Genomic DNA, 18,612 nt, shown 5'->3' on the forward strand with positions numbered 1-18,612 from the left:
ATCAACCCTAACCTCCAGTCAGAAGCACAAGGACCAACCTACATGGGCAGGTCATCATTTCCCCCACCCCCTCCTTTGAACTCACGGATGGTGTTCTAAATATTCAACGACCAGCAAAGCCAAGCAGCAGTCTGTCCTGTGACCCCAAGTACAGACAGGGCCTCCCAGGTCCACTGCAAGGCCAGACCCCAGCGGTGGTAACTGCAGGGTGTCAGGGTATTAAGACATACTGTGGGGGTGGGGCACACAAGGCAGTGGCTATTATCAACCATTAGGAAAACATTTGGGCATTCTGATGGTGAAACAGCTGTACCTCTACAAAGGGCTAAAGGAAAGTCTCCTGTTCCTTACACTGGTCCTCCAGGGCTGGTCTTTGCTTCCACCATGAATGTTTAGTTAGTTTCTTTTTTTTTTTTAAAATCTAGAGCCACTGACTCTGTCCTGGATTACTTCCCTGATTTCACCATATAACTGCATGAGCTGATCCAGCTTCCAAAGTCAGACTCAGGTAACACCCTCTTCACCGGTGTTCTTCAGGTAGGTCTGTCGGTACCTCCTTAGGCACTTGGCATCCCTTTCAGTGGTGCTGAGCAGGAACCACATGAGGCCCCTCAGCTCCCTCACTTCTTCTGCTCAGGGACCGACAAACAACAGCTAAGTGTCACGGTTCCATACCACGTCCTGGACTGGGCTGCTGGGCTGTGAGTCCCCTGGGTTGTCACTCTGGGGCCTTGTAACCTTGAGCCACTTGCCTCTCTTCTCTGCCTCCCCTTCTCCATCAATAAAATTCAGACTACGCTAATCGCGCCTATCTTGTGAAGCTTTCCTGAAGGAGGTTCAAATTCATTCATCGAAATCTTTAGAGTTCTCCTGCCCCATAACAGTTGGAGGGCCGTCAGCATCCATTACTGCAGAACTCATGGCAGACATCGGATGCAACTGACTGACTGAGGAACAAGTGGGTAATGAATCAAAGCCTTCATATAAGTAAAAACAATGAAAATATTACATAAGCCAAAACATGAGATGCTCAAATAGTGTTGAGGAACCACTTTCCTGCGAGGCACATCTCAAAGCAGCAGAGGTTAGCAGAAGTTCGTCGGCCTGTGCAGAGTTAAAGGGAGAAAAAGGGATGGATGGATTTCCATCTACTGAGCAAGAGACTGTTGTTGATAATAGTGTTGTCTATGCTTCACAACACAGCATGAAGAGAGGATTTTAAACTCATTACAAAGAAATGACAAATAGTGGGCGATGGTTATGCTAATGAGCCCCATTTGCTCATGCACGGAACAAAACAGTACCATGTGCTTCAGCAAGATGTGTGGTTATCATGTGTTGATTAGCAATAAAAGCCAAAGAGGTAGACTCTGTTTACCTTCACAGGAGTTTAAGAAGTTAACACATGTCTCTGAAGTTTAAAAACTGTAGTCAAGTTAGATGAAGTGATCTGGCAATCTTTGTTCCATTTATTATTAGCAGTATGTGTTGAGGCTCCAGGCAGGGAAGATACTAGAAGACAAAGGAAGAGGGAAGGGAAGCATATTGAAAGTATAAGACTTTTCAGGCCTCTGACCATCTCAGGGCTCCTCAACCACTGGCTGGGCATCTGGGCATGTGGCTGGGAGAGGTGTTCTGAGCTCATGCTTCCTGCCTTTGTATCTTAGCTTGGTTCCTCACTAGCTGTGTGATGCAGGCAAACTGCTTAACCTCTCTGAGACTAAAGTTCATGACAAGACAGGGATAGCAAAAGGGAATAATGCCTAGGAGAAGTTCACACTACTCTAGTGAAGTTTCCTTGATACCCTGCAACTTACAAGGCAGCTGGGAGATTTTGGAGAAACAGCGTGGAGATGCTAATGTACTTTAGGAAGTACATTGGTACTTTAGGAAGCTCTGCTCTAAGCCAGGCCTGGAGGCATAGAACTATAATCCAGCTATTCATGAGCCTGAGGCAGAAGGATTACAAGTTCAAGGCTTGCCTTGGGCAAAAGAGAAAGACACTGTCTTAAAAATTTCTCAAAGTTAAAAGATTAAAGAAAAGGGCCAGAGTGTAGCTTAGCATCAGAGGATTTGCCTAGTACGTGTGAGAACTCATGTTCAATCTTTGGGTATAGGAACATTGCATCCTCCCTACAAATGCAGCTCTAAATAATTGAAAGTGATCTATAGAGAGTTGAGGCAATACTCATTAAAATGCAATGTTATTCTGCACACACACACACACACACACAAAACAGAAAAAAATCTAAAATCTATGTGATTTCTGAAGATCAAAGCAGGCCTGATGAAAGAGAGCAATACTAGAGGGAATCACAGACTATATTACAGAGGCATAGTAACAAAAACAGCATGGTACTACATAAAACATGCCAGTCAAAGGGACAGAGTGAGTGTCTATATTAGGTTTGCCTGTTGGAGATTGTTTTAATTAAAATAATTGATGCTGGAACACTCAGCCCCTTGTGGGTGGCATCATTCCTTAGGTAGGGGCTCTGCAACTGTAGGAGAATGTGGAAATTGAGTGGAGCTCAAGTAAGCAAGCGAGCGAGCAAGCAAGCAAGCAAGCAAGCATGTATACATTCATTTCTCTCTGTTCTTGAATGCTGATGTGATGTAACTAGTTATTAAGTGCCTATTGCCTTGACATCCCTGCTATACAGGACTGTAGCCTGGAATTGTGAGCTAAAATAATCTCTCCTCAGTTGTTTTTTTGTTGGGGTATTTTATCATCACAACTGAAACAAAACTAGAACCATCATTCATTGGAGAAAAGACAGCCTCTTCATCAAAAATCAAACAACCCCCCCCCAAATCATCCAATTAATAAAGATAATTAGTTACCCAATTAATAAAAATAATAATGGACAGGTAAGTCGAACAGAAAGTTTTCAAAAGAAACACAAATAGCTAGCAAGTATATGAAAAAAAAGTGTTCGCTATCTATAGCCTTCAGGGACATGTAAAATCAAAGACTACAGTGAGAGGCCATCTCTCCACAGTCAGGATGGCTAACAGAGAGAAAACAAACAACAAATGCTGGCCAGGATGTGAAGAGGGAGGAGCTGCCATTCACTTTCTGGCAGGAGTGTAAACCGGTGTAGCAGTGACTGGAATCGGTACAGAGGTTCCTAAAAGCCTTGGAACAGGGCTGCTGTAAGACTGAGCCAAACCATCCCTAGGTGTGTACAGGAAGGGCTCTCAATCCGCACACCACGAAGCTGCTCCACACGCACACTCGCAGCACTGTTCACAGCAGTCTGCGGATGAAATTAGCCGAATAGGCAAATAGATCCGGGGAAATGTGGCGTTCATACACAACAGGGTTTCATCCAGCGATAAAGAAGAGATCGTGAATTATCTGTAGACAGTTGTGGAAGTCATCACTTTAACAAAGTAAGCCAGACTCGGGAAGACCTGATATCATGTTTTCTTTCCTCCGGGAAAATTAGACTAGAGCAATATACATATATGAGATATGAATGTAGAAGAGCTCCATTTGGAAAGCGGGACCGCAGGAGGGGAGAATGACAGAAGGTACTGTGTGGATATGGGCAGAGTATGTGACCCGCATATGTGAAAATGTCATAATGAAACCCATCATTATGAATGCCAGTTTTGTTTTTTTTTTTAAAAAATTAAAATACAACTGAGCTTGGCTGTAGGATGATCAAAGGGGCACCATGGCACAATACCAGCAGGTAGCTTGTCCTGGGTCTGTGAGGATTCCTTTCATGGTACTTGAGTCTCACAGAAACTTCTGTGATGACAGTGATGTCCTAGGTCCCCGCTGTCCATCACAAGACCGGTCAGTTCCCCCTCAAGGCCACACCAGCTGCCAAGCATCTGAAAGGAGGCTAGGCTCACTGTGGCAGGGCCCTGACTCTTTGGTTTGGTTTGATTCTCTTTCATTTAAATTTAAACACCCACCCATGGTGAGGGATTACTGGACTGGGCTGGGCAGCTCTCATTTATGAGTCTTTGTGTTATAAACGTAAGGTTTCATGGACCAGAGAGATGGCTTGGTTGATAATGTAGATACCCTTACAAGCATGAGGTTTTGAAGTTAACCTTTAGAACCCGTGCAAAAAAAAAAAAATATCCTGATGGCAATGATGCATATGATGCCAGTGCTGGAGAGGCAGAGGCAGGAGGATCTTCCAGCTCACTCGCCAGCAAGCCTAGACTAGTTGGTGAGAGATTCTATCTCCAAACAAAGGACCAGAATGAGTGAACAAACCACCCAGGTGGCTAGCACATGGACAATGGTTCCTGAAGAAGGAAGGGCAACAGCAGTTAGCCTCTGGCCTCTATACACAATCACACCCATGTGTGTGCACATACACATGCACACACACACACAGAGGCATGCTCACAGACGTGCACACAAACATACTCATATACACACATACAAACTACAGAATTAATAAGCAAGAGTAGTCTTTTCCTACAAAGCAAGGGAAAGCTGGTGTCAGATCCCACAAGCCTGCTTTGGTGTCCAATGGAGCAGATCCAGAAGAGGCCTGGCTGTTGAGAGGAATAAGCATCACACCTGCTGGAGGCCAGACTCTACCTGCATGCTGGGGACAGGTGCTGTTCTTCAGGCTGAGCCTGCCCCTCAGCTTGTCACCGGTGGGCACAGCTGTCCCTCTCCCTAGGTAACCCAGCCAAAGCTGCTTAACAAATCCTGAGGCTGCAGATGTCAACAGCCCAGATGCTGGTGAAGTCCCATTTGCCTGGATGCTGTCTCCAGGGATGGTCCCTGTCAAATACTGCCTTACCTATCCTTTGCACAGTTCTGTATTAATTTGCCAGCCTTGAGCTGTGTAGAGACGCCGGGCCACCTTGGGGAAGTTGCGGGTGATCATTAACTTGAGAGCTGTTTTTTTTTTTTTTTTTTTTGCTGGTGGCTCTAGAGCTGAGCATGCTGTAGGCTGGCCCTGTCTGGACATTGCCACATCCCTATTTGTTCAGATAAACTACAGAGGGCTCCTGGGGTAAGGACAATGGAGCTAGCCCTCACTGGGATGGTTATCAGGCATCAAGAATCCACAAAGCCCCATCAGTGGCAGATGTAGTCATTCCAAAAGCTTAATTCTTGTTCTCATGTATTTAAAAAAAAAATAGAGCTGGTTGCTATAAACACTGAACAAAAATAAAACAAAAAGAATGGCAATACCTTGTTAGTGTGATGCCCAGGCCCCCAACAGCTTCGTCTGGGAGCTAGTTAGAAAGAAAAAGTATAAGCCCCACCCTCAGGTCTAATGAATTCAATCTACATTCTAACAAGATTCCCAGGCAGTTCAACTCCATGAAGCCTGCTCCAAGCTCATGTGACAGACACCACAGACAACTAGGTGGTGATGACCATTGTTTCTAATGTGGGCTGAGACTTTTAAAGTGCTTTAAATGTATCAATGCGCAAAGCTTCACCAGCTTCTATTCTATGGTCCAGGAAAGGGAGGTTTAGAGTGGCTAAGTAACTTATCCAAGATCACTCAGTCAATGAGGGTGGAAGCCAGGATATCAGTCTAAGTGCTATAGCTCCAGAATTAAAAATGCCCAAAGCACATTTCTCTTGTTTAACAGATGTACGCATGGATCAAAATCTCATCGTGCCTTGTAAATAGATATAATTATTACACATCAATTTTATATATAGTGAATGGGCTATAATGTTTGTTTGAATCTGAATAAGAATTCTTTTCTTACTATCAGTTTAATATTTTTTCATCTGCAGACAAGAATGTGAGGATGTTACTACACTCTGTCTACAAAGTGCCTCACACGGGACATGCCAGGCACGGAGTAGATGCTGATGAAATAACAGTATCCCAGGCCAGCATCTTGAGATCTACATCGGGAGGCCCTGGGCTCTAGGGCACAGACTTAGCTAGTCTCACCCCGCCTGCTCAGTGGTCCTTTCTGATCTTTACTGATGATGGTGGGTCTCTCCACCTTCCTTCTGACCTAGTGTGTTGCTGAGTCCCAGATCCTCTCCTGGACAGGACCTGCCTCTCTGCCCTGACCCATTCTGTACACAGGACTCATTCAGACTTGCCCATGTACCTATGACCACAGAACCTGAGTTTACCTTGTTGCATCTGTTGGGTTGGGGAGAGAGGTGACATACTGTACACCTATGGAATTTAGGAATGATCCTGCCATATAATAAGGACTCACTGAAACTACTAGGCATCTAAGGGAGGCCAGGCTGGATTACGGGGGTGGAGATGTGTGTGAAGAATAGCACCTGTGTGTGTTAGGATAAATACAGGGAGGTTGGGGTACCAAGGGATGCCACCAAGCAACAGATCTAGCATAAGAGGTTTATTGGAGAGGGATGAGAGTAAAGACCTCAGAGTGGGGACATAAGGGACAGACAGACACTGTCAGGAAGACAGACAGGGAGACAGAGAGGGAAATGGCAGAGGTATGAAGAAGGGAGCGAGGAAGAGATCTGAGGTGGCAGGGGACCTTTTATATACAGCACCTAGCACATCCGGCACATTTTTTTGGCATTGAGTGATGACATAGAATAGTTGCTAGGTCCCTGAGGAAAGGTAGGTAGGAATGCCTGATTGCTAACAGTGTGTGTCACTGACTGCACTGCACAGGGTGTGGTTGTGAGTTCAGCAGGCATCCAAACATTGGAAGAAGGAGGAGTCATTTCTGGATGACAGCTATGGATACAAGCCTGGAGAGTATACAGCTTGGGAACTGCAGAGCCCGTACCAAGCTGAGGGCTGCCCGCATGGGTACTGACAACATGGTTCTCCCAGGCAGCATCCAGGACTCTCAGGTATTAGAATGCAGCTGCACTTGGTCCTGCAAACATCCTCCTGGCGCTTATGCTATGTGATGTACTGAGCTAGGTTCTAATTACCTAGTACAGTCAAGCAGGAAGGAAGGGTTGGTAGAAGAGGTAATGTCCAAGATTAACCAAGATTAACCTTGCAATATGAACTGAGGATGGTGGCCAGCTGGCGGAATAGAAGGAAGAGAGAATTCCCAGGAGAGGATAAGCATGGGCAAAGAAACCGAGTCACCACCGTGCACAGCTTCTATAAACATGACTGTGACTCTAGGTGAGCCCTCTAAATCCTACTGGACCTTAGTTGTCTTCAACATGAATGAAGCAAGTGAGCCTCTTTTATCCAGAACATCGTTTGACTATAAATCCCACGCCCAGTGGCAGAACAGTTCATTGAAACCTATGCCTTCAGAGGTTAATCAATGATCAGAATATAACGACATACCTCTGTATCACTGTGGATGGTGGTTTGACTAGGTATGGCTCCCATAGATTCATGTGCTTGAATGCTTGGTCCATAGGGAGTGAGACTATTAGGAGGTGTGGCCTTGTTGGAGTAGGTGTGGCTTTGTTGGAGGAAGTGTGTCATTATGGGGGCAGGTTTTGAGGTTTTCTATGCTTAAGCTACACTCAGTGTGGCACACAGTCAGCTTCTTCTCCATCAACATGCCTGCCTGGTTGCTACCATGCTTCCACCATGATGATGATGGACTAAACCTAAGAAACTGTAAGCCAGCCCCAATTAAATGCTTTCCTCTGTAAGAAAAAAAAAAAAAAAGAGTCGCCTTGGTCATGGTGTCTCTTCACAGCAATAAAACCATGACCTAGTGTCATGAAGCAACCTAAACACCTTTGTCTGAAGTTCACAGTCCTTGCCACTGGTCACAGGGGCCATGCAAAATTTCTTCTTCATAGCTTTTTGGTACTCATTATAGTTTATTTAATAAGAATGTTCATTTTATGACATATAAACATCCATGAAGATCACAAAAGACGCTAGTTGGGATGAGGTTTTCAAACGTTATTGTTGAAAAGGAAATCCCTCCTCTATTAAGAGGAAAACAGCCTAGTGAATATGAACACACACCAGAGGTCAACTCCCAGGGTTCAAATCCTCCAACTTGAGCTACATGCCCTTGGGCAAGCTAATTAACTCCAGTCAGGTTAATACAAAGCTTCTCAACCCGTGGGTTGTGACTCCTTGGGGGAGGGTGTCAAATGACCCTTTTACAGGGGTTACAGAGCGTATATCCCGCATATCAGACATTTACATATCACAGTAGCAAAATTGCAGTTATGAAGTAACAATAAAAATAACTTTATATTTGGGGGTCACCACAGCATGAACTGTATTAAAGGGTCACAGCATTAGGAAGGTTGAGAACCACTGGGCTAACAGGATCTACAGGGAAAGCTTCATGAACACACACACACACACACACACACACACACACACACACACACACATATGTACACATATATACACCTTATCTCATGAAGAGTATAGTGGTATTTAAATTTTCAGTCTGAATTTGTTGTTGGTTTTAAGTGATAGTTACAATTCACATCAAGGTCAGCATTTCTGTATTTTCTGGAACAGGCCAAACACTACTTTCAGTTTTATGAACATTCAACTATCTGTCACTAAGAATTGACTCTGCCACAGTTCAAAAGCTGTTATCTAAATAATATGTAAGTGAATGAGTGCAGCTGTGTCCCAGTAAAACTTTATTTTCAAAACCAGGCAGTGGACCAGTTTGGCCATGGGGTGTCATCTGCTAATGTGTGTACCGTGTTGACTTACAGCTCACGCATGAACTATAACTTGTAGTTTCACATTTACTGGGGTTGGAATACATTTTTACCCTGGTCAGATAAAGTAAGTTGCAGCCATGTCCAAGTTATAACCACATCATATTTTAAAACTTTGCCTCTAGCATTGGTTATTTCAAATTTGGCATGGACGTCTTCCTTAACTACAAATCATTTGTGTGGTGGTCGAGATTTGGGGCCAGTTTCCAAAAGCCCTTACAGTGGCTAATCTTAGTTGTTAACTTGATGAGATTTATAATCACTGTGGAAACAAATCTCTGAGCATGTCTATGAGGGATTATGTAGATTAGGTTAATTGAGGTGGGAAAACCCAGCTTACCTATGGGTAGCTCTGTTTCCTGGGGTTCTAGACTGAATAAAAAGAAGAAAGCTAGCTGAGCACCAGCCTCCACCCCCCTCTCTGCCTCCTGAATGTGGATGCAGTGTGACCAGATATCTCTTGCTCTTGCTTTTAGGAGTTCCTTGTCCTCAAACTGTGAGCCCGAACCACATCATTCCTTGCCTAAATTGCATTTGTCAAGCATGTTTGTCATAGCAAGGAGGTAAGTAACTAATTCAGCCACCGACAGCCATGTATCGGGCAGGACCCTTTTGTGTGCTTGTTTATTTGGGCCCACCAGATGAGCCAATATGGTCTTCCCTCTGAAAGAGGGGCTGGCATCCTTTCTCTGAGAGAAGGTATTATAATCCCAGTCGAAGTTGCCAGGGCCATCTCCTCGCCTCTCTTTTCAGCTTGTCAACTCAATGTATCCTTGTGCTGGGACAATATTTTGGTTCTCATGTGTTAGAGCATAAGCCAACTAGTTAAGACCTGTATGTCTAATAAAGTTCACTACAAACTATGAAAATAAAGCATGTGTACCACCACCACCACCATCATCATCATCATCATCATCATCATCATCATCATCATCATCATCATCATCATCATCATCGCTGTTGTTGTTATTATTTAAAACCAGTAAAGAAAATTCTTGGCTCCCAAGAACCAAAGCTGACATTCCCAGCTATGAGAATTCCCATGCTATGTGTCATGGTTCCTCAACCTACAAGTTCCCCTTCCCAGCTGCTTTTCCTGCAAAGGCACAAGTGTATGATCTGAAACAACACCATGTGACAGATGTCATGTCTAGCTGACAAGAATGGTGACAGAGATTTCCCTCTCTTGGGGCAATGATGACAGAAGTCTTCGAGAGTGTCTTGTGGCCAGTAGTGGTGCTGTGACATCAGGTGTCTATGTCACCTCCACTGATATAGGCCTGGGTGTCACTTGGATACTGCTATAGGCCCTGAGCCTGGAGTTGTGGCTCTCTGGCTCCAGTGGCCATCAGAAGTCTTTGAAGGCTCAACTGAACATCCAGACTCAGTTTATGCTAGACCTTATCTGGCCCAGCAGACAGCACCCCGTGTTCTAGACAACAGAAATCTAGGGAGCCTTTTACTCTGGAGGAGTTACCATTTACCCAGGGGACACTCAGGTGTGGGGACAAGGTTTACCTGAATAGTTGTGGGAATTTCTTACAAATCCCATATCTCTTGGAAGAGTCTCATAGATTTAGCCACCAAGGTCCTTTCAAAAGAGTGACAAGAGTCAAAGAATTGAGAAAATCCTAAAGCTCTGGGTCCTTGTCAAACATTTTTACAACCATCGGGCCAGATGTAATTCATCAATATGTGGCCATTCTGATGCTGCACAGTGTTGCCTAGTAACACAGCTGACACTGAAACTTTTATCAAGTTTCCAGGGGAACAGAGCCAGGGCATTAATCGCAGGTCAACTTCTCACACAGAAGAGGCCAGGGTATGTGAACCCTCTGCCCATGCAGCCTTTCAGAGCTTTTCTTTTGCTTTAAGCAGTCCCCCTGGGCTCAACTTAGGCAAGCAAGCATTCTGACAGGACATTTACAGCCAGCCTTCTGCATGTTTTGCACAGCCTTAGGAAAGCTCTTGGGAATCTGTTCAAACAGGAGCCTTGTTTGCCCTGTGGGTGCAAGTGCCTTAAGAAGCGATGGGTACAGGTGAACTTTTGGCAACATGAGGATCTAGGGAGATATAACTGAATGATATTCACCTCTAAGGTTCTGGTCTGCTTGTTTTATGAACTCTGTTTCTTCAAGTGTAAACTCTCTTGCATGGCAAGGCTGTTTTGTTGCACACCATTAGTTTCCCTCAAACACTTGACAATTCATGAATGACTGATGCTCACAGTTGTGGTTGAGATTCCCCCAGAAGGCATCCTGCCACATTTGTTTGTATGCTTTGCTTGACGAAGAGGTGAGAGCTAGTGCTACCTGGAATCAATCCTGCTTTTTGTTTTCTTCCAGGAAGACTGGGGGCAGGCAGACCTGTCTATGTCTACTCTTCCCAGTGAATCGCTTCATTGTTCCTCCCACACAGCACCAGATAATTAAGGCCACAAAGCATTCCTATTTGTTCTCCCATTCTTCTTATTATTTTACATTGTGGCAATAAACAAGTGAATCCATCCATGGCCAAAGACATCGAGGAATCACTGATATTTACAGCAAAGATAATGACTTGGGGGACTGGTTCTCAACATAAGATAATTCTATTTTAAAAAGTAGCTCACCCTCAGTGTTAAGGTGTTTTGAACATACCATGATGGTTTGGAAAATAAACAGCTTAATTATAAATCTCACACAATCTGTCTTAATTTTAACAAAAGGAATATACCTGCCATGCTTGACGGTCTCTAATAGCTCTAGAAATAGTAGCCAAAGTCCTGACAAAACATAGGCTACAGCAATTTCATGTTCTGGCTGGGTTTCTTCAAACCACTACAAAGAAAAATGGAATCATCCACAACAATGTAGCAACTGGAGAACTGAGTCCATATGACAAAGGAAATAGTCTCTGTAGGATGTCTTAGCATTTCAGTCAAGAAAGACTCTTTGGACCAGAAGTGACTGTGTGAGACATGAAAGAATCCACATTTTAGTCAGTTATGCCATAGGCTCTATGTTGGAATGGAAAAAAAAAATCAACCTTATTCTTAAGGAGTTGATGGTCTAGAAAACACACACACACGTACACACATACACACACACACACACCCCACATACACATATGTATACACCATGGGCCTATACAAAATTGCCAGAAGAAAGAGCCAGGAAGATACCACTTGATAGGGGTGGGGACATAATTCAAAGAGGAGTCCTATCTCCCAAGGTAAGCTCTTTTAGAAGCTGACTGAAGAGAATCTGAGGACTTCTTCCCCTGTAATCCATGCATAATGGTTTTCAGATATTAAACTCAAAAGTGTGAAGGGACAGGAAGAGAGCTGTTCTTGTAGAAAGAGCTGCTCTTGAGCTTCAGTGAGGGCAATTGTAAGATCATTTTAGAGGGAAAGATGTATGATAGCAGCTTTCTTTTTTGGTAGCAGCAGTGGTGAAGGATTGCCCTGGGTGTCTGAGCTCTGATATCTAACTCTCTTCTTGTACCTGTCCCATGAGGAGTGTTCTTTTTCATGTTACAGATGACAAAAGGTGATCCCAAGAGGTGAGATCACTTGTACAAGTTTTCAGAACTGTACAAAGCCAGGCTGGGATTCCTATCTGCCATCCACCTGACTCCACAAGCTGTATGATTTCCAGAAGACAAAGGCAATCAGGACCTTAAAAAATGTTAACATCTACTTTGGTTTTAGAAAACTCCAACCAAGGAGGGATGAAAAGAATGACATAAATGGCTTTGAGGAAATCTGGGACATGTAACTTGTGTCTCTTTCAAGTGTGTCCTGGAAGTTCTGCATTTCCTAGTGGGCCCCTTTAGACTTCCAAGTGTTCCAACCACACTCTAAATGGAGAAATAGACTCAAGACGGGAAAATGGCTGCTGATAAACACAGTGGATATAGGAACCACACAACTGTATGGGCAGGGTCACACCATGGCATGGCTTTTGGTAACTGTGAGGAGGGTGGAGCTGGCCAGAAGGTACAAAAGCTCGCGTGTATGCAGATCATTGAGAAATCAGCTTCCGTAATCAAGGTGAGAGAGAAGGGGGTGTGAACCAGAGCCACAGCAGCCTAGGCAGAAGGGAGCAGAGACATGAGATGTCACAGATGCTGCATGAGATAGGCACTGTAAACACTGTCCTCTGGAACAACATGGCTGCTGCTCCACTGAACCGTCAGTATCTGTGATTATCCTAGGGAGACCTGAAGAAGATTTGGGCCCATTAATCTTTCTAATATGAGTGGAAGAGGGGCTCACAAGACCCTGCTTCTCCCCAAGATATATAGGCAGTTAACAGAGTTGTTTGGAGGAGGGAACAATGAGGGCACAGCCCTCCCCAAAGATGAGGATGATAAGGATGATGATGCTGATGTGTGTGTGTGTGTGATTAAACTCACTGTTACACTAAACGAGGCCTGTGTGGAATCGTTTCCTGTCTACTGTTTTGTGCCCTCTCTATCATGTGTGAATAGATTTTCATCAATCCAGGAAAAGTCACACTGCAACATGCTGGCCAGTTGGATGTAAAAGCAGGCACAGTCTTAGTTTTCTAAAGCCAATGAGAGTGCCTTCCTTAGAGACTAGAGAGACAGGCTGAGCAGTGGATTTGGGGGTATGATGACTTCAGTCCTATGATGATGTCAGAATTCCTGAGGAACATGTTCCATAGGCAGCTGGAATTGGATCAGTCCATGTTCACACTGTGTAAGTATCTGTTGGCTTCCCACTGTGCACCTAGCATTGATCTCAGCAATGGCTCTGACGTAATGGGACATTATGAAGTCCACAGGCATTGGACAAACAGGAATCTGTATGGAATCACAGGTTAGTTACGGTGCTAGGCAAGGGTTACAAGAATTCACTTGAGTGTGTGAGACTAGATAATAGGAACCTGAAGGTAACGGCAGGATGGGATGAGAAGTCTGCCTCAGAGGACACAGTGTTTGGCTGGGCATGAAGCATCATCTATAGAGATGCGAAGATCAAAGGTGGCAGAACTGAGGTGGTACAAGGCATCTCAGCACTGCCTAGGCTCTGAAAGACTTGGTACCTCTTAGGTTGAGGCCAATGGCTTCCATTCCCTCAACTCTGAGGACATATAGTCAAAAAAGCCAAGGTGTTGGTGTATCCAGCTGAGGTTAGACATCGTTCAGGGACTGTGGGCATTTCAGTGCAGTGGGACATGTTTGCACGTGGAAATATGCCTAGGGTATCCACTGATTTCCCCTGGGATGTGCGAAACCTAGGTGGCTCCTGATCCATTAGTGTCACATGACTGGATACTGATACTAACTTGTGATTCCTAAAACTCCAGAAGATTCCTCCATTGGAGGGTGCCTGGCCAATTTCCCTCGTGTTTTAATAGAAAGCTGAGAAGTGGGAGGACCTTAAGGGGCCCACTGGGGCACAAGACACTGTGGTAGGAACAGAATCACTGAGGTTTGTGTGTGTGTGTGTGTGTGTGTGTGTTTAACTAGAATCACTTGGATTGGAGTGACAGAAAGGAGCCCAAGCTGGGAATTGTTTAGCTATGTGTTCGTGGTAGCTACAAAGCTACAATGACAACAGTAAGAGGACATTGATTGGATACTTGTGTGTGCTAGACACTGTTCAAATCACTTAAGTTTCCAACAGCCCTGTAAAGAGTTTGCTTTTTATATCCCATTTTGCAGATGAAGAAACCAAGGTGGGGGAGAGGAAGGCATTTACCCAAGGCTTCAGGGTTTAGTTGGAAGTGCCCCAGTTGGAACAGATAGTAGATATTTCAACTCCTATTCTTCTAGGTGACTCTGTGCATGAATGGGAGTCGTTCCCATTGCAATTAGACTAAGGAAGGCTTGTATCAGGGTAAGGCCTGATTCATTTACTCAGAGAAAAGACAGATGAGAAGGAAGCAAGGCAGGGGACGCTTCCAGGCAGCCTGTTTTGAAAGCTACTTCTAATCCCAGATCTCTGAGAGAGTGGGGATTTTCCTGGAGGATCCTGGCATTTAAAAGTATGAGGAATCCTGGGAAATTGTGTAATTCAGCTTTCTGGTGTGTAGAACAGAGACTGAAACAAGTAGAAATGGAGGGACGTAGCTCAGAGCCCCTTCCCATTCTTTCCACAAGGATTCCACACTACAGGGACAGCTAAATGTCTTCTCCACAGGGAGCCTCTTCTGGCTAAGCAGCTGCTCTAATCCATCCGAGGTCCCAAGGTAGCCATGAAAAAAGAAAGATGGAGATATTTAAGGGGATGGCACCCCCAACCTATTTTTACAAGGAAGCCAGACTGCATTCCAAAGGTTCCTTCTCCTCTGAGATACGCAGGTACGCTCCTGTGACCCAGGCCAATTTTATCCTGAACAGGACCAGCCACATATTAGACTACTTTCAAAACCCCACCAGGCTTTAAGATGTCTCCTCAAGTCACGAAGTTCCCCTCCAGTGTGCTACGGGATAGGGTCAGCAATTCTCTCCCATCCCCACCCCACAGCCTGTCTTCATCTCAGAGGACAATGCCAATCCACCACGAGGCTGTGGCGAGCCAAGAGCTGCTCAGAAGCCAGGCAAGACGTACCTTTCCACCTGGAGGTTGACCTTGGAAGGTTCCACGTTGGGATTCTCCCACTCCATTTGCGGGCAGTGCATGAAGTAGCAGAGCGTGTACAGGGCCTCCGGCTCCCAGTAGAGCGCTCCCTGCTTGTGGTGCAGGGGCGTGCCATTGCCGTGGTGTTTCGCATTGAGGGGCTGTAGATGATGCATCGCCCGGGACACAAGGTCACCTATGGACAGAAGCAAAATTTCAGAACCTCCAGGCACACCAACCTGAAAATCTTTGCAGAGACTCTGGACCCTGGTTCCCTCAGGCACTGAAATGGTCCCACATCAAGCAGAGAAGAAAGACATTCATTGGCCATGTGACTGTCGGGGCATGATCTGAATGAAGCACAGATGGCAATGGATTCATTTGGAGTCTTGCTGTTCTGCAACTGTAATTGCTTCCTCTCCTCACTAATGTAGTCCACGATAGCCTCACAGTCACTGAGGATAACTTGAACTTCTGATCCCGCCTCCATCTCCTGAGCGCCGGGATTATAGGCATGAGCTATCACCCCTCCCCCACTATGTGGTGTTAAAGATGGAGCCCAGGGCTTCTTTGTGCCTGCTAGGCATCCTACTATCCTATCCTCAGCCCTAGAAATCCAGTTTTAACAAGCCACAGGAAGGTCTTTGAGCTTTGCTCCTGTTAACTGCCTCTCTTGCTTCACAGTGCCTCCTATCATCCACTGCATGGCTGATGGTAACTCCTCCAGGAAGCCATGCTTGAGCCACCTTGTCCATTTCAATGAGCACTCTGTCCTTCCTGGGTAGCTCTCAGGGGTAAGCTCAGAAATGCCTGTTTCCTTGCTGGCCTCTCCTCATACGGTAACGCCCTCTTTTTTTTTTGTTTCTGGTTTTTCAAGACAGGGTTTCTCTGTGTACCCTAGGCTGTCCTGGAACTCACTCTGTAGAGCAGGCTGGCCTCGAACTCAGAAATCTGCCTGCCTCTGCCTCCCAAGTGCTGGGATTAAAGGCGTGTGCCACCACTGCCCAGCCGGTAACTCCCTTTTAAGCAGTGTTTTTTGGATCCCAGCTCAGATGCTTTAATTCATATCTAGAAAGTAGACTGGACTCAGTGTGCACCCCAAAGTCTATGTGTTGAAGACTTGGCCTACAATTTCACAGCAGGGACCTTTGGGAGGTGCTTAGAACATTTGGGGATTAATCTATTGATGAGTGTATGGCTTCTGGTCTGCTAGGAGGCGGTGGTCTAGCGGGAGAAAGTTGGTTCTTGGGTGTCTACCTTTGAGAGGTGTATTTTTGTCTCCAGTTGGTGAGTAGAGTCACTTTACTCTCTCACGCATGCCCTGTCATGAGGTTCTGCCTCGCCACAGGTCCAGACACAAAAAACAGAGCCAAGTGACCACGGATTGGCAGGTTGGATACTGTGAGCTAAAGTATCCTTTCCTTTAAGTTTATTTCTTGGGCATTTGTCACCATGGTACATGTGCAAACACGATTATGTGCACATTTGTGCAGGTCTCTGAAGAGTCCAGAGAGTGCTGGATACCCTGGAGCTGAGCTTACAGGTGTTTGGGATTCACCTGATATGGGTTCTGGGAGCCGACTCCAGGTCCTCCGAGGCATCTCTCCAGCTCCTCAAACAGTACTTTTATAAGTCTGCTTATGGATAAAGACATGGAAGTCCAAAGAGGTCCCATGACCTCTCAAAGTTACATAGCGATAAACTTGCAAGAGGAGGAGAACTGGGGTTTGAACCTGGGACTCTCACTGCAGAATCCAAGCACTTAGCCACACTCCTCAACACTGGGGTCTGATTCCCTCTTCTCAACACTAGCAAACCTGGAAAATGTGCTGTTCCTTTTTCTTCTCTCTCAGGGGGAAATGGGAATTTTTTAAAAAATATTTTTACTTTTGCTTATGTGCGTACATGTGGGAACAAGTCTGGGTTTTCGGATGTGAGTACGGTATCCACAGATGCTAGAGGACGGGATCAGATTCCTCGGGACTGGAGTTCTAAGCAGTTATGAGCTCCCTGACGTGAGTGCTGGGAACTACTGAATCCGGTCCTCGGCAAGAGTCTAGGAACTCTTAATAATTCACTTATTTTATTTTTTTTATGTGTATTGGTGTTTTGTCTCTGTGTATGTCTGTGTGTGAGGATGTCAGATCCTGGAGTTACAGACAGTTGTGAACTGTCGTGTGGGTGCTGGGAATTGTACCTTCCGGAAGAGTGCTCACAACCAGTGAGCCATCTCTCCAGCCTCTAGTAGTTGGAACTCTTAACCTCCAAGCCGTCTCTCCACCCTCAAATCAGGCTTCTAAATCAAGTTACACCTGCATGCTTTTACTGGTCAAAGGGCAGATCTTCCCGGGGAGGGTGATGGCGCTCAGAAGCCTATCTTTGTTCTGGCTAAGACAATGGTCCCATCCTTCATGGATGTTGCCATGCCAAAGTGAGCAATCTTTGCTGCTACTTGCTTAATTTTAAATGTACTCATTTTGTTGTATTTAAATACATCCATGTAATGAGGAAAATTATATCACTTTCCTAAATAGACTGTGAGCATCACTTGCCATAAATAGAAAGTAAATCTGACGAAGACAGCTCAATTTTGCTTCTGCTTTCTTCTTAAATGAATAACAAAGTATCGAAAAGAGGTTTAGAGCTTCATATCAATCGGAGTCTTTCTTAAGTAATTAAGGTTAAAGTGGCTTAAAAAAAAACAGCACATAATAAATGTATTTTAATGCCCCACCCCTGGCCGTTAAAGTCATTTCGTGTACAGTGGAGTGTGCTCCACACCTTTGAAGCCACCTGTGTAAGATTCAAAATGATTAGTTTTATGTGTCAGCTGGGCTGGGCTGTGGAGCTAAGTTCCTTAGCCAGACATTGACTAGATGTTTTTATGGGATATTTTTTTTTAGGTTCAGTAGACTCTCAGTACAGCAGAACACCCTCTATAATGCCCTGGTTAATTTTCCTCAAGTTGAAGGCCTGAGTTAAAATTGGGACCAGAGCGATGGTTCAGCAGTTAAAAGCCTGCACTGCTCTTTCAGAGGACCAGAGTTCAGTTCCTAGCACCCACATCAGGCTGCTCATGGCTGCATCAACTCTAGTCCCAGAATATCTGATCTCCTCTTCTGGTCTCTGTGGGTAGCCCACACATGAGGCATGGCATTCTTGTGCATGCATGCACACGCATACACACACACACTTTTTTATTAGAATTCTAGTCTGCTGGCCTGCCTTGCTGGGCCTGCAGATCACAAGCGTATTGGCTGAATCTTTTAAATCACCATTTCTCTTTTTGTCTTTTGACGTGAAGTCTGAATTGCAGCTCAGGCTGGTCTTGAATTCCCTATGTATTCAGGTTTGATAGGACTTGTGTGGTGGGGGAATCCTCCTGCCTCAGCCTCCCTCCAAAGTGCTAAGACAA

General features: G+C 45.1%; 1 protein-coding gene across 2 annotated transcripts in view; it reads right to left on the reverse strand.

Annotated features, from left to right (window-relative positions):
- Btbd11 (BTB domain containing 11) overlaps nt 1–18,612 on the reverse strand; it is a 262,443-nt gene that overhangs the window by 79,684 nt on the left and 164,147 nt on the right. For both annotated transcript variants that reach the window (XM_031350227.1, XM_031350226.1), the window contains exon 3: nt 15,189–15,393. In XM_031350227.1, coding sequence (XP_031206087.1) covers nt 15,189–15,393 — 205 coding nt within the window. The remainder of the gene's footprint in view (nt 1–15,188; nt 15,394–18,612) is intronic.

This window comes from Mastomys coucha, unplaced genomic scaffold, assembly GCF_008632895.1.
Source record: "Mastomys coucha isolate ucsf_1 unplaced genomic scaffold, UCSF_Mcou_1 pScaffold4, whole genome shotgun sequence".
NCBI lineage: Eukaryota > Metazoa > Chordata > Mammalia > Rodentia > Muridae > Mastomys > Mastomys coucha.